The sequence below is a fragment of the Balaenoptera physalus genome (genome assembly GCF_965194825.1).
Source record: "Balaenoptera physalus genome assembly, chromosome: X".
NCBI classification, from domain to species: Eukaryota; Metazoa; Chordata; class Mammalia; order Artiodactyla; family Balaenopteridae; genus Balaenoptera; species Balaenoptera physalus.
In genome coordinates this window covers 132,270,789-132,285,471 of record NC_138903.1, presented here as the reverse complement: position 1 = coordinate 132,285,471, position 14,683 = coordinate 132,270,789, and the positions used below count along the sequence as shown (strand labels likewise).

The 14,683-nt window shown below is 43.3% G+C and overlaps 2 protein-coding genes across 5 annotated transcripts in view; one reads left to right on the top strand and one right to left on the bottom strand.

Moving 5' to 3' along the window:
- Nucleotides 1-14,683, top strand: part of LOC309651822 (heparan-sulfate 6-O-sulfotransferase 2) — a gene marked incomplete at its 3' end in the record, with an annotated part of 141,444 nt that overhangs the window by 123,314 nt on the left and 3,447 nt on the right. The window lies entirely within an intron of this gene.
- The window catches only part of ZNF185 (zinc finger protein 185 with LIM domain), a 58,505-nt gene continuing 47,003 nt past the window's right edge, over nt 3,182-14,683 (bottom strand). For both annotated transcript variants that reach the window (XM_082444883.1, XM_082444882.1), the window contains 2 exons: nt 6,332-6,430; nt 3,182-5,423 (listed from right to left, as the gene is read on the bottom strand). In XM_082444883.1, coding sequence (XP_082301009.1) covers nt 6,332-6,430 — 99 coding nt within the window. In that variant the 3' untranslated portion in view covers nt 3,182-5,423. The remainder of the gene's footprint in view (nt 5,424-6,331; nt 6,431-14,683) is intronic.

Genomic DNA, 14,683 nt, shown 5'->3' with positions numbered 1-14,683 from the left:
CTCTTGCACTGTTGGTGGGAATGTAAATTGATACAGCTGCTATGGAGAACTGTATGGAGGTTCCTTAAAAAACTAAAAATAGAACTACCATATGACTGAGCAATCCCACTCCTGAGCATATACTCTGAGAAAACCATAATTCAAAAAGAGTCATGTACCACAATGTTCATTGCTGCTCTATTTACAATACAGGACATGGAAGCAACCTAAGTGTCCGTCGACAGATGAATGAATAAAGAAGATGTGGCACATATATACAATGGGATATGACTCAGTCATAAAAAGAAACGGGGGCTTCCCTGGTGGCACAGTGGTTAAGAATCCGCCTGCCAATGTAGGGGACACGGGTTTGAGCCCTGGTCCGGGAAGATCCCACATGCCGCGGAGCAACCAAGCCCGTGTGCCACAAGTACTAAGCCTGCGCTCTAGAGCCCGAGAGCCACAACTACTGAAGCCCGCGAGCCTAGAACCTGTGCTCCGCAACAAGAGAAGCCACCGCGATGAGAAGCCCGTGCACCACAACCAAGAGTAGCCCCCGCTCGCCACAAGTAGAGAAGAACCCACGTGCAGCAACGAAGACCCAATTCAGCCAAAAATAAAATAAATTTATAAAAAAAAAAGAAAATTGATGGCATTAGATAATAGGCCTGGCACACAAAGTGCTCCTTGGGCGACGGCACTGTGCAGAAGGTGTTCAGAGACAGAGTGTACAGCAAGGAAGGCCTGGAGCAGGGATTCTTCATGGGACAGATGGCATGGTAGGAAACATTCACAGGTAGAGTGCATGCTGCAGAAGCCATTCACAGGCAGCGCATGCGGTACAGAAGAAGGTTGGGTGGAGACAGCATTAACAGGGAAGCCCCTCAGGAAAGCAGTGCCACTCTTTCCCTAGCAGGAAGGGTTGAGAACAAGGAATCAGTGGCTTACACAAGCAGCAGAAGGCTGGAGCAGTGAAGGTCAGGGAGACCTGGTACACGAGGAAAAAGCCCCCAGCAATTCCACCTGCAGGACTGTCATGGATAATTCACAGGAGGTTTCCCAGAAGCCACCGGGAAAAAAGCCAGGTGTACCCTCTTTTTGACACCCCATATTTTTCTTCCAAATGATAACAACAGTGACACTACGCTTCTGCTTAGCATGATGCAACCATACCTCATATACATGAATATGCCTTTGCCTTCTTCAAGAAGGGGGGACGTCAAAAGTCCCATTAGATACACTCTCATTCTCTGGGGGATGTCTGTTCCTTCTCTAGTTCTGTCATAATTACACTTTGACATGCTGTAATCTATAGGTTAAATTATATGATTAAGCACCACCCACACAATTTAAATGCAAGATTTGGAAATGGGAGAAAGAAAAGTAATGGGGCAGATTTAAATATATAATAGCAAAGCAAGACGAAGTACGCCTAGCTTCTATAGCTGTTATTTTTGCAACTGGCCATGAGGTCATAGTATTTGTAACTTCCTTTTCCACTAGCATTTCAGTTCCCTATGACCTCATCTAGCTGGTTGTGGTCGTCTACCTGGCAGTCAGATACAAACCTTTATCCTTAACCAATCTGATCCCTTAGTGGTCCTGCCTGCGTGAGTCATTACAGTCATCCATTATCTTACATTATTGGACATGGGAACACTAAGAGACACTCCCAGAAGAATTTTCTCCTAGGTTTCAGATGTGGTCCTTGCAGCGACCCTTTTTCCCCTCGATAATCAGGAGCAGTCAGCCAGCAGGTAAAATAACAGCCTTCTTGTTGATTCAGTGGCAAGAGGGGCCCCAAATGGCCAGGTAGCGATCTCAACTTTGAATTCAATGTAACCCAGTGTTGGGTCCCCTGGTGGAAGCTTTCCTCCCTTGGGAAGTTCATGGGAAAAGGATATTGTGCAGAGAAACATCACAAGAGAAATGTGTTGTGTGGAAATTCACAGGCGGAATACATTCATAAGCAGAGTCCCCCAGAGGACCCCACATGGCTGTGTATGGGTTGGGGGCCCTCACAGGTGTGGATCTATAGAGGGGAAGGAGGAATAGGGGAGGCTGGGTACTGGGGATCAACCGGCTTGCTGGGAACCTGGTCTGCTAAGTCATTTTTCAAAATAACCCTACCCTATTTGTTTTCTAGGTCTTTGTGTCACATGCTATCACCAACAGAGAGCCCTAGTCCTGGTTAGGAACTACTGTTATAGTTCTTGCCTTTGAAGTGGTAAAACTTCTTCTTCCTTTCCCAAATGTACTCATGTAGCCAAGATGGTGGCTGAGGTTGGGGTGAGAAAGTAGCTACAGGGACACTAGTTCAATACCTACTGAATACTGGGTCCCAACATCCCTGCTCAGTAGTAGAGGGATTTCTCTGTCATGTCTTCTATCTTTGGACTGACTTCTTGACCACCCTTTTTGGCCCCAGGCTGGATCAAGACATCGATGACATGCAAATTATATTTTCCGATACAAAACCTGGAAGCATGGATCACGTGACAGGCAGAATGACTATTCAACAGGATTCTGACAGCTTGGGGCACCAGCCTTAATGAGCAAGATGAAAGTCTTGCCTGTCAGTACACATCTGGAGGAATGGGTTCGGCTGTGCGGTTGTGGGGGCACCTTTGAGGGTAAGAGATGCATATTCAGAATTCCTGTCAGAGTTGATGGGACCAGGGGTGTTTAAATGGGAGAAGAGTTGATAGAGGAAGAACCCAACGAGCGTATTTACCGATTTTAGGGGCTGGCATATAAAAGAGGGATTACAGATTACCAGTGGGTGATAGTTAAAGGGGAACAGGTTGTAACTCAGCTGAGGAACGCATTTCCACAGACAGAATGGGCTTGTAAGGGACTGAGCTCTTGGTCATTGCAAGTGTTCAATAAGGACGAGGCGGCCACCTGTCGACAATGAAAGGAAGGATGGGCCCAAAAGAATAAAATATTCTTCATTAAGATCTGACAGGTCTAGAATTGCGCACTTGCTGTGCATGCACAGTTTCTAGATAACGCTGTTTTTTTCTCTTTAGATTTGATACTTCTTAAAAGTATTTGCTTCTGTAGAGAAAACTTTGATACTCCTTAAAGTATTTATTTGCTTTTGTAAAGAGAGTGGCTTCAGGTAATAGGAGAAAATAAATCACACAGCCAAATACACCAAGTTATTACACTTATAAAAGGAAACCTTAACATTTACACATGAAGTATCTTACCATTTATTGTAATTGTGTACATTAAGGAGTTAAGCAAGTATGATTCAAAATTCTAGGCAAATAAAAAGAAGCGAAAGTGCAATGCAACCACCCCTCTTCCTTAAGTCCGGAGAATTCTGTGCCGTTTAAACATGAAAGAGATTTTTTTCAGATTGGAGTCAATATCTTGCATGTTGGTTCTGAAACTCTCTTAAAGGCAGAGTGTATCTAGAAGGTGGGGAAGCCAGCCTATCTTGGACCTCTTTATCCTGCCAAGACTCAGGGGTGCTACCTCCCACCCAAAGGCACGACCTTTCTTTCCCTTTCACTCATTCATTCAGCACCTATGTGTCAGTCCCTACCATCTGCCAAGTCCCAGGCTGAGGGCTAGTCTTGAGGAAAACCAGCTCATATTTTGTACGAGTACATGGCCAGTTTTCCACTCCAGAGCAAAGCTGATGCACATCTATGGAAATAAATGGAACATTCCTCTCTGATCATTTGGCAGGAAGAACAAGTCCACCAGCCAATGTGCATAGGGCTCAGAAACTGGAGAGACATGGAGAGGCATTTTCTAATTAATCCAAGAGAAAAGGCCCTCATTTTTCATCAGAAAAACTGTCAGGTTGTCCTTTCGAGGAACTGACACAGTGATGCTGGTCCCAAAGGCAGAGGCGCCCAGTCAAACCTGAGCAGAGCATCAGCTGACTGCATGAACGGGCCTGCATCTGTCCAGCTGGGCAACAGGTATCCCTGTTCCAAGTACCTGGGGTCTCAGTAGTTGCCACTAGCTTGGGACAGAGTCTGGACTGGAAAATGGGAGGTCACTGAGGGCCCCGTGCCCAGATCGGCTAGTCTACTGGAGCTTCTCCTGGGTTGACAAGCTCTTCTTTGGGAAGGTCTGGGAGTCAAATCTGTTCCCAGCTGAGAGTACTTCAGTTCAGAAGTGTTTTCATGGAAAACGGAGGTGAGAGGGCCAGTTTGGCCCTTCTGGTATTTTATGGGGACCCAGGATGCCCAGAGGAGGAGTGCAATCCCCCACCTTCCCCTCTTTGTAAAAGTGTGCCTCAGGGGAGGCTTGAGGGGGCGGTGTCACCTCCACACAGTGCTTGGCATCTACTCAGCATTAAATCGATGCTCATGTTTGTCCTGACTGTCACTGGAGAGAGCATGCGCTCTGGAGAGAGACAGCAATGGTTCTGCACAATGCAATGACCACCTCTCTGGGCCTCAACACCCTCATTTGCAAACTGCGGAGAAGAATACCCTCTGTACAAGATTAGCATGGGGATTAATGCCACCACTTTGTGATAATGCCTGGTATGCAGTAAGGCCTCAAGAAATGTTGACTGATTTTTCTCCCTTCATAATCCTGCTGGAGTCTATAGACCCTAAAACTTGCTTTAGGGGATTTCTGTGTAAAGTTTAGGGATTGGAAATTGAGGGCAAAGGTATTAATTAGCTAGCAAGATTCAGACACAGATGCCCCTTTGGTCAGTAGCCTCTTAGGAATCACATCCTATAGAATTTAAACCTAACATGTAAACTTTCTAATACATGTCCACATGCCTGCAGGACAAAACGCAACTATATTGAAAGGTAGGTAGGTAGGAGGTCATTAAAATCTGCTATATAACTCAATCAAAAGCACTAACTAGTTGTAAAAGTATATGGAAAGTTTAAAAAATATATATGGCAAATAGACAAGCTAAACATTAGCCTATGTCAATCCCTAGCATTCAATGTCTGCAATTTACCCACCAGGGATCGTCAACAGTCTTTAACCCCTCAGAAGCTTCAGGAGGTCTCCTTCTTCTGTCAAGTTCCAAAGGTACACTCAGAGCTGTGAACCAGAATGTGATTTGCTCTCTGTCCCTAGAGTCAGGATACACCGAACCCCACGCTCTTGTCCATGCCTATTGTACCAGGCCACCTAAACTCATCAGGAAGCTGACCAGTCTGAGGGAAGCCAAAATGGAATTATTGTTCAATCCTCTTTGCTTGAGCCTGAAGTAAGATAATGGATGGGAAGTGCTTTCTAAGCTATGAAGAGCTACACACACAAGTAATTATCATAACATCATTAAGACATGCTACTGGATGTAAGCAAGTTCAACTTAGGAAGAGCAAAAACATGAAGCAATCAAATGGAGGCGAGAGGAAGTGAGGGAAGAAGAGTCAGCAACTTGGGGCAAGTGGGGACAGTCAAACTTGTCCAGGAGTTATCAGCTTCTTGTTAGCCTGGAGGAGCTAAAAGAAAATAGAAGTACCCGTGAGATTGGAAATACACACCCGATCCAATGAGCCGTCAGAAGCCCCTGGGGAGGGTGACTGCTCCAGGCATCAGGAGTAACAGTCCAGGTCAGTGTGTCTTCTGGAGAAAAGGCAGGACAGGCTTGTAGCTGGTGGAGGGCCTGGCTGCTACCGATTCCCGTTGCCTTCAAGGGAGATATTCTGCTCTGTGCTTCTAGTTGAGGAGGATCACTGGGCCCCATGAAGCTCAGACACTGGGGTCAATTCCACTGGCTTTTAGCATGCCAACCTGTCTTCAGGCAGAGCTCACACTGTGGCCCAGAGGCTGCCCAGGCACCAGGACAGCACCATCACTTCCCACACATGCCTACGTATCCTGGCCTTCACCTGCTGCTGGTCCCCAGCTATATATCTTGTTTTACTGAATACCTTGGCTGAGTCCTGATCTGATGCTATATGAGCAATGGTGGAGGCGACTCAAGGGACTGTGGCAGAGAGCCCCGGACCTGAATCTGAAGTCCTGGGTTGAGGTCCTGATTCTGCCATCTACAAGCCAGGTGTTTTCCCATGTCCTTTTCCTTTCTAGGTCTTTACTTCCTTGTTCCCAAATGAGGCTAACAACACAGGCCTGGCCAGCAGCCCAGGGCAGCTAGAGGGCTTAGCTGAGGTGCTGCACGGAAGGCGCTTCTTGAGAGGAAGAGACAATGACTCCTGCAACTTGGAAATGTCCATGGGGAGGGTCTTTATCTGTGCCACCTAAGACTTCCAAGTATCACAGGGCATAGGGACACAAGGACTCGGGGTCCCCCGAACATAAAGGCTAAGAGAGATAGCAGTGTCCCAGGTCAAGACTCAGGGAGAGACCAGAGCACATTTCTTCCCTCTAGTAACTTTCCAGCACCCACCTAGAAGAGCTTCTCATAGCATTTCCCACAGTGGATGGTGTCACGGTGAATGAAGATCTGATCCAGAAGCTCACCCATCGGTTTACTGCAAATCCCACACTGAAAGAGAAAACAAGCTGGAGGTCAATACACAAGTGAAGCAATATAAACGAGTGGAGTGGGCAGGCTCCAAGCTGATGGCACATCCTGGATGTCGAAGCAGGCAATTTAAAAATGGCGAACAGAGACAAAACCCAAACAAAAACAAAAAAAACCTAACAGGCAGAATGATTGCACACTGGTTAGGAGCCCAGGTTTCAGAATTGGGCCTTGGTTTGAGCCCTCAATCCACTACTTATTAGCTAGGTGAGCTTGGGTAAGTTACTGAGGCTCCCTGAGCCTCCATTTCCTCATCTATAGAAGGGCTTTAATTGTGACATTTAAAGTCCAAAAGAAGGTGACATGAAGGCCCACTGAAAGGTAAAGCTATTTCAGCAGTCCAGCCGCTCCGGCGTGTCTCTCCAGCGAACGTCTAAAGGATGAGAACCGCCAGCCATCTGCAGCGGACCCTCCTGGTACTAGGAGTCAGAGCAGGGCGGCCTGCAGACAGTCTCAAATAAGAGGAGACCAAGAGTCCCCATATTTCTGGGGCTCCAGCTGTCTCCAGGCCCACCCTGGACTAAGCCTTCTGGCTTCCAGCTGAAAGCAGTGGCGAACAGCTGCTAGGATCCCCAACTCCCTCTGCTCATTCTCACCAAGCACCTCTCTGATGGCTCTTTCTTCTGTTTCTCAGTTCCTATCTCCTGGCCATTTATTGTTTATTTTTTGAATTTTATTTTATGTATTTTTTTATACGGCAGGTTCTTATTAGTCATCCATTTTATACACATCAGTGTATACATGTCAATCCCAATCGCCCAATTCATCCCACCACCACGCCCACCCCTGCTCCTTTCCCCGCTTGGTGTCCATATGTTTGTTCTCTACGTCTGTGTCTCTACTTCTGCCCTGCAAACCGGTTCATCTGTACCATTTTTCTAGGTTCCACATATGTCCATTAATATACGATATTTGTTTTTCTCTTTCTGACTTAATTCACTCTGTATGACAGTCTCTAGATTCATCCACGTCTCTACAAATGACCCAATTTCATTCCTTTCGATGGCTGAGTAATATTCCTTTGTATATATGTACCACAACTTCTTTATCCATTCATCTGTCGATGGGCATTTAGGTTGCTTCCATGACCTGGCTATTGTAAATCGTGCTGCAATGAACACTGGGGTGCATGTGTCTTTTTGAATTATAGTTTTCTCATGGTATATGCCCAGTAGTGTGATTGCTGGGTCATATGGTAATTCTATTTTTAGTTCTTTAAGGAGACTCCATACTGTTCTCCATAGTGGCTGTATCAATTTACATTCCCACCAACAGTGCAAGAAGGTTCCCTTTTCTCCACACCCTCTCCAGCATTTGTTGTTTGTAGATTTTCTGCTGATGCCCATTCTTACTGGTGTGAGGTGATATCTCATTGTAGGTTTGATTTGCATTTCTCTAATAATTACTGATGTTGAGCAGCTTTTCATGTGCTTCTTGGCCATCTGTATGTCTTCTTTGGAGAAATGTCTATTTAGGTCTTCTGCCCATTTTTGGATTGGGTTGTCTGTTTTTTTTATATTGAGCTGCATGAGCTGTTTATGTATTTTGGAGATTAATCCTTTGTCAGTTGCTTCATTTGCAAATATTTTCTCCCATTCTGAGGGTTGTCTTTTTGTGTTGTTTATGTTTTCCTTTGCTGTGCAAAAGCTTTTAGTTTCATTAGGTCCCATTTGTTTATTTTTGTTTTGATTTCCATTACTCTAGGAGGTGGATCAAAAAAGATCTTGTTGTGATTTATGTCAAAGAGTGTTCTTCCTATGTTTTCCTCTAAGAGTTTTATAGTGTCCAGTCTTACATTTAGGTCTCTGATCCATTTTGAGTTTATTTTTGTGTATGGTGTTAGGGAGTGTTCTAATTTCATTCTTTTACATGTAGCTCTCCAGTTTTCCCGGCACCACTTATTGAAGAGGCTTTCTTTTCTCCATTGTCTATTCTTGCCTCCTTTATCAAAGATAAGGTGACCATATGTGCGTGGGTTTATCTCTGGGCTTTCTATCCTGTTCCATTGATCTATATTTCTGTTTTTGTGCCGGTACCATACTGTCTGGATTACTGTAGCTTTGTAGTATAGTCTGAAGTCAGGGTGCCTGGTTCCTCCAGTTCCGTTTTTCTTTCTCAAGATTGCTTTGGCTATTTGGGGTCTTTTGCGTTTCCATACAAATTGTGAAATTTTTTGTTCTAGTTCTGTGAAAAATGCCAGTGGTAGTTTGATAGGGATTGCATGGAATCTGTAGACTGCTTTGGGGAGTATAGTCATTTTCACAATATTGATTCTTCCAATCCAAGAACATGGTATATCTCTCCATCTGTTTGTATCACCTTTAATTTCTTTCAACAGTGTCTCATAGTTTTCTGCATACAGGTCTTTTGTCTCCCTAAGTGGGTTTATTCCTACATATCTTATTCTTTTTGTTGCAATGGTAAATGGGAGTGTTTCCTTAATTTCTCTTTCAGATTTTTCATCATTAGTGTATAGGAATGCAAGAGATTTCTGTGCATTGATTTTGTATCCTGCAACTGTAGCAAATTCATTGATTAGCTCTAGTAGTTTCCTGGTGGCATCTTTAGGATTTTCTATGTATAGTATCATGTCATCTGCAATCAGTGACAGTTTTACTTCTTCTTTTCCAATTTGTATTCCTTTTATTTCTTTTTCTTCTCTGACTGCCGTGGCTAGAACTTCCAAAACTATGTTGAATAATAGTGGCGAGAGTGGACATCCTTGTCTTGTTCCTGATCTTAAGAGGAAATGCTTTCAGTTTTTCACCATTGAGAAAAATGTTTGCTGTGGGTTTGTCATATGTGGCCTTTATTATGTTGAGGTAGGTTCCCTCTATGCCCACTTTCTGGAGGGTTTCTTATCATAAATGGGTGTTGAATTCTGTCAAAAGCTTTTTCTGCATCTATTGAGATGATCATATGGTTTTTCTTCTTCAGTTTGTTAATATGGTGTATCATATTGATTGATTTGTGTATACTGAACAATCCTTGCACCCCTGGGATAAATCCCACTTGATCATGGTGTATGATCTTTTTAATCTGTTGTTGGATTCTGTTTGCTAGTATTTTGTTGAGGATTTTTGCATCTATATTCATCAGTGATATTGGTCTGTAATTTTCTTTTTTTGTAGTATCTTTGGCTGGTTTTGGTATCAGGGTGATGGTGGCCTCATAGAATGAGTTTGGGAGTGTTCCTTCCTCTGCAATTGTTTGGAAGAGTTTGAGAAGGATGGGTGTTAGCTCTTCTCTAATTGTTTGATAGAATTCACCTGTGAAGCCATCTGGTCCTGGACTTTTGTTTGTTAGAAGATTTTTAATCACAGTTTCAGTACTTGTGAGTGGTCTGTTCATATTTTCTATTTCTTCCTGGTTCAGCCTTGGAAGGTTATACCTTTCTAAGAATTTGTCCATTTCTTCCAGGTTGTCCATTTTATTGGCATATAGTTGTCTGTAGTAATCTCTTATAATCCTTTGTATTTCTGCAGTGTCAGTTGTGATTTCTCCTTTTTCATTTCTAATTTTATTGATGTGAGTCCTCTCCCTCTTTTTCTTGATGAGTCTGGCTAATGGTTTAACAATTTTGTTTATCTTCTCAAAGAACCAGATTTTACTTTTATCGATCTTTGCTATTGTTTTCTTTGTTTCTATTTCATTTATTTCTGCTCTGACCTTTATGATTTCTCTCTTTCTGCTAACTTTGGGTTTTGTTTGTTCTTCTTTCTCTAGTTCCTTCAGGTGTAACGTTAGATTGTTTATTTGAGATTTTTCTTGTTTCTTGAGGTAGGCTTGTATAGCTATAAACTTCCCTCTTAGAACTGCTTTTGCTGCATCCCATAGGTTTTGGATCGTCGTGTTTTCATTGTCATTTGTCTCTAGGTATTTTTTGATTTCCTCTTTGATTTCTTCAGTCATCTCTTGGTTATTTAGTAACGTATTGTCTAGCCTCCATGTGTTTGTGCTTTTTACGTTGTTTTCCCTGTAATTGATTTCTAATCTCACAGCGTTGTGGTCAGAAAACATGCTTGATATGATTTCAGTTTTCTTCAATTTACTGAGGCTTGATTTGTGACCCAACATGTGATCTATCCTGGAGAATGTTCCGTGCACACTTGAGAAGAACGTGTAATCTGCGGTTTTTGGATGGCATGTCCTATAAATATCAATTAAATCTATCTGGTCTATTGTGTCATTTAAAGCTTGTGTTTCCTTATTAATTTTCGGTTTGGATGATCTGTCCACTGGTGTAAGTGAGGTGTTGGAGTCCCCCACTATTATTGTGTTACTGTCGATTTCCTCTTTTAGAGCTGTTAGCAGTTGCCTTATGTACTGAGATGCTATGTTGGGTGCATATGTATTTTTAATTGTTATATCTTCTTCTTGGATTGATCCCTTGATCATTATGTAGTGTCCTTCCTTGTCTCTTGTGACATTCTTTATTTTAAAGTCTATTTTATCTGGTATGAGTATTGCTACTCCAGCTTTCTTCTGATTTCCATTTGCATAGAATATCTTTTTCCATCCCCTCACTTTCAGTCTGAATGTGTCCCTAGGTCTGAAGTGGGTCTCTTGTAGACAGCATATATATGGGTCTTGTTTTTGTATCCATTCAGCAAGCCTGTGTCTTTTGGCTGGAGCATTTAATCCATTCACGTTTAAGGTAATTAGCGATATGTATGTTCCTTTTACCATTTTTTTGTTTTGGGTTTGTTCTTGTAGGTCCTTTTCTTCTCTTGTGTTTCCCACTTAGAGAAGTTCCTTTAGCATTTGTTGTAGAGCTGGTTTGGTGGTGCTGACTGCTCTTAGCTTTTGCTTGTCTGTAAAGCTTTTGATTTCTCCATCGAATCTGAATGAGATCCTTGCTGGGTAGAGTAATCTTGGTTGTAGGTTCTTCCCTTTCATCACTTTAAGTATATCATGCCACTCCCTTCTGGCTTGTAGGGTTTCTGCTGTGAAATCAGCTGTTAACCTTATGGGAGTTCCCTTGTATGTTATTTGTCATTTTTCCCTTGCTGCTTTCAATAATTCTTCTTTGCCTTTAATTTTTGCCAATTTGATTACTGTGTGTCTCGGCATGTTTCTCCTTGGGTTCATCCTGTATGGGACTCTCTGCACTTCTTGGACTTGGGTGGCTATTTCCTTTCCCATGTTAGGGAAGTTTTCGACTATCATCTCTTCAAATATTTTCTCCGGTCCTTTCTCTCTCTCTTCTCCTTCTGGGACCCCTATAATGCGAATGTTGTTGCATTTAATGTTGTTCCAGAGGTCTCTTAGGCTGTCTTCATTTCTTTTCATTCTTTTTTCTTTATTCTGTTCTGCAGCAGTGAATTCCACCATTCTGTCTTCCAGGTCACTTATCCGTTCTTCTGCCTCAGTTATTCTGCTACTGATTCCTTCTAGTGTATTTTTCATTTCAGTTACTGTAATGTTCATCTCTGTTTGTTTGTTCTTTAACTCTTCTAGGTCTTTGTTAAACATTTCTTGCATCTTCTCGATCTTTGCCTCCATTCTTATTCCGAGGTCCTGGATCATCTTCACTATCATTATTCTGAATTCTTTTTCTGGAAGGTTGCCTATCTCCACTTCATTTAGTTGTTTTTCTGGGGTTTTATCTTGTTCCTTCATCTGGTACATAGCCGTCTGCCTTTTCATCTTGTCTATCTTTCTGTGAATGTGGTTTCTGTCCCCCAGGCTGCAGGACTGTAGTTCTTCTTGCTCCTGCTGTCTGCCCTCTGGTGGATGAGGCTATCCTCCTGGCCATTTTTTCACTGTGAATTTAGCAGCCCTCTGTGATTCTAGTTACTGTAGACCAGGACTTGAACCTCAACTTAGCCAGCTAATGGTGCTGATCCATTTAGCGGGTCACCTCTGGGAACACAGGAAAAAAATCAACAATCTGGGCTTGCAACATGCCTCACACTGTGGAGAACAGGGACCCTAAAAGGTTGTTGTGATGCTGTGGCCATAAGTGTCTTCTCTTTCATCCTAAATATAACAATACAAACTAGTATTCCATTTTGTTTATTTTAGTATTTATTTATTTACTTATTTTAATGTCCATTTATTTATTTATTTTGGCTGCACCCGGTCTTAGTTGCAGTATGCAGGATCTTTGTTGCGGCACGCGGGATCTTTAGTCACGGCATGCGGACTCTTAGTTGTGGCATGTGGACTCTTCGTTGAGGCATGCATGAGGGATCTAGTTCCCTGATCAGGGATTGGACCTGGGCCCCCTGCATTGGGAGCGTGTTGTCTTACCCACTGGACCACCAGGGAAGTCCCCTACAAACTAGTATTTTAAAATGTTATGTCAATCTAACAAAGGTAAGATAAACCTACAATTAAGGATAGTGACAGATTAGTTTATACAAATGAACTTGAGCAATGGAATGGCATTTCCTGGGAGGCTGCAGGGTGTAGCTGAGACAACACTGGCTCTGATGTCGGAACCAGGATTTCCACCCTCGGTTCTGAGCAGCTGTGTGATCTTATGAAAATAATATCCTCTTCACCTCTGTGCTCATGGACCCCAGGGGTGGCTCTCAGGCACCCTGCCCACATTCCAAGAATTCCCCAAGAATATCAGGCCTATTTTGCCACAATTCCAAGTTCCCCAGCCCTGTGTGAGCACCAATCAGGCAAGTTTAAAATCCCTGCCGCTCTGTGCCTCCTCCTCCCAGGCCTGCCAGCCTCCTGCCTGCCTCTTCATCCCTATTCCCTCTGCACGCACGATGGAGACCTGTTTAGCCACCTGGAAAATACCCTTGGACACCTCTTCACCTCTGACTCTGGACCCACCTCCCTCACAAAGCCTTCCTGGGACTCCAACCCACTCCAACTGCACCCTTCACCCAACACTTGGCTCTGTGAGACCAAATGTGCCCAGAGTTGCTTAGGTCTGAGACTCCCGTAATTTTGCTCTCTGTTTAACAGGGGTGCCCTGTAATTAAAGTATACAACCAAAAGTTGACAAAATATTCTAGATCTCTAGAACTTACTTATCTTGGGTACCTGACACGTTGTACCCTTTGACCATCACCTCCCCATTTCCCCCCTCCCCAGCCCCTGGCAACCACCCTTCTACTCTCTTCTATGGGTTTGGCTGTTTTAGATTCCTCACATAAGTGGTACTAGGTAGTATTTGTCCTTCTGTGTCTGGCTTACTTCACTTAGCATAATGTCCACCACGTTCATCCATGTTGTTGCAAATGGCAGGATTTCCTTCTTTCTTTAAAGGCTGAATAATATCCCATTTTGTGTATATACCACATTTTCTCTTTTTTTGATGTATTTTTGGCTGCGTTGGGTCTTCGTTGCTGCACGTGGGCTTTCTCTAGTTGTGGCAGGCGGGGGCTGCTCTTCGTTGTGGTGTGCAGGCTTCTCATTGCGGTGGCCTCTCTTGCTGCAGAGCAAGGGCTCTAGGTGCGTGGGCTTCAGTAGTTGTGGCGCGTGGGCTCAGTAGTTGTGGCTTGTGGGCTCTAGGGCACAGGCTCAGTAGTTGTGGCGCATGGGCTTAGTGGTTCCGTGGCATGTGGGACCTTCCCGGATCAGGGCTCGAACCTGTGTCCCCTGCATTGGCAGTCGGATTCTTAACCACTGTGCCACCAGGGAAGTCCCTATATACCACATTTTCTTCAGCCATTCATCAGGCAATGCACAATTAGGTTGCTTTCATGTTTTGGCTATTGTTAACAATGCTGCAATGGACAGAGAATACAGATACCTCTTTGAGATGCTGATTTCAATTCCTTTGTGTATATACACAGAAGTGGGATTGCTGGATCATCTGGTAGCTCTATTTCTAATTTTTTGCCTGCTTTGGTGTCAGGATAATGCTAACTTCATAAAATGAGTTTGGAAGTGTTCTTTCTTCCATTTCTGGAAGAGTATAAAAAGTATTGGCATTAATTTTTCTTTCAATGTTTGGTAGAGTTGCCTGTGAAGACCCAGCCTTGAGTTTTTCTTTGTTGAGAGGTGTTTGGTTACTGAGTCACTCTTCTTATTTATTATTCGTCTGTTCAAGCTTCCAATTTCTTCTTGGTTCTGTCTTGGTAGGTTGTATGTTCTGTCTTGGTAGGTTGTATGTTTCTAAGGTTGTATGTTTCTAATTATATACCAATTTATTGGTATATAATTGTTCATAATAGTTTCTAAGAAGTTTTCATGTAGTAAGTCCAGGAATCAGGAAAACAGAATGTTCTTTGCCAAATGACATGT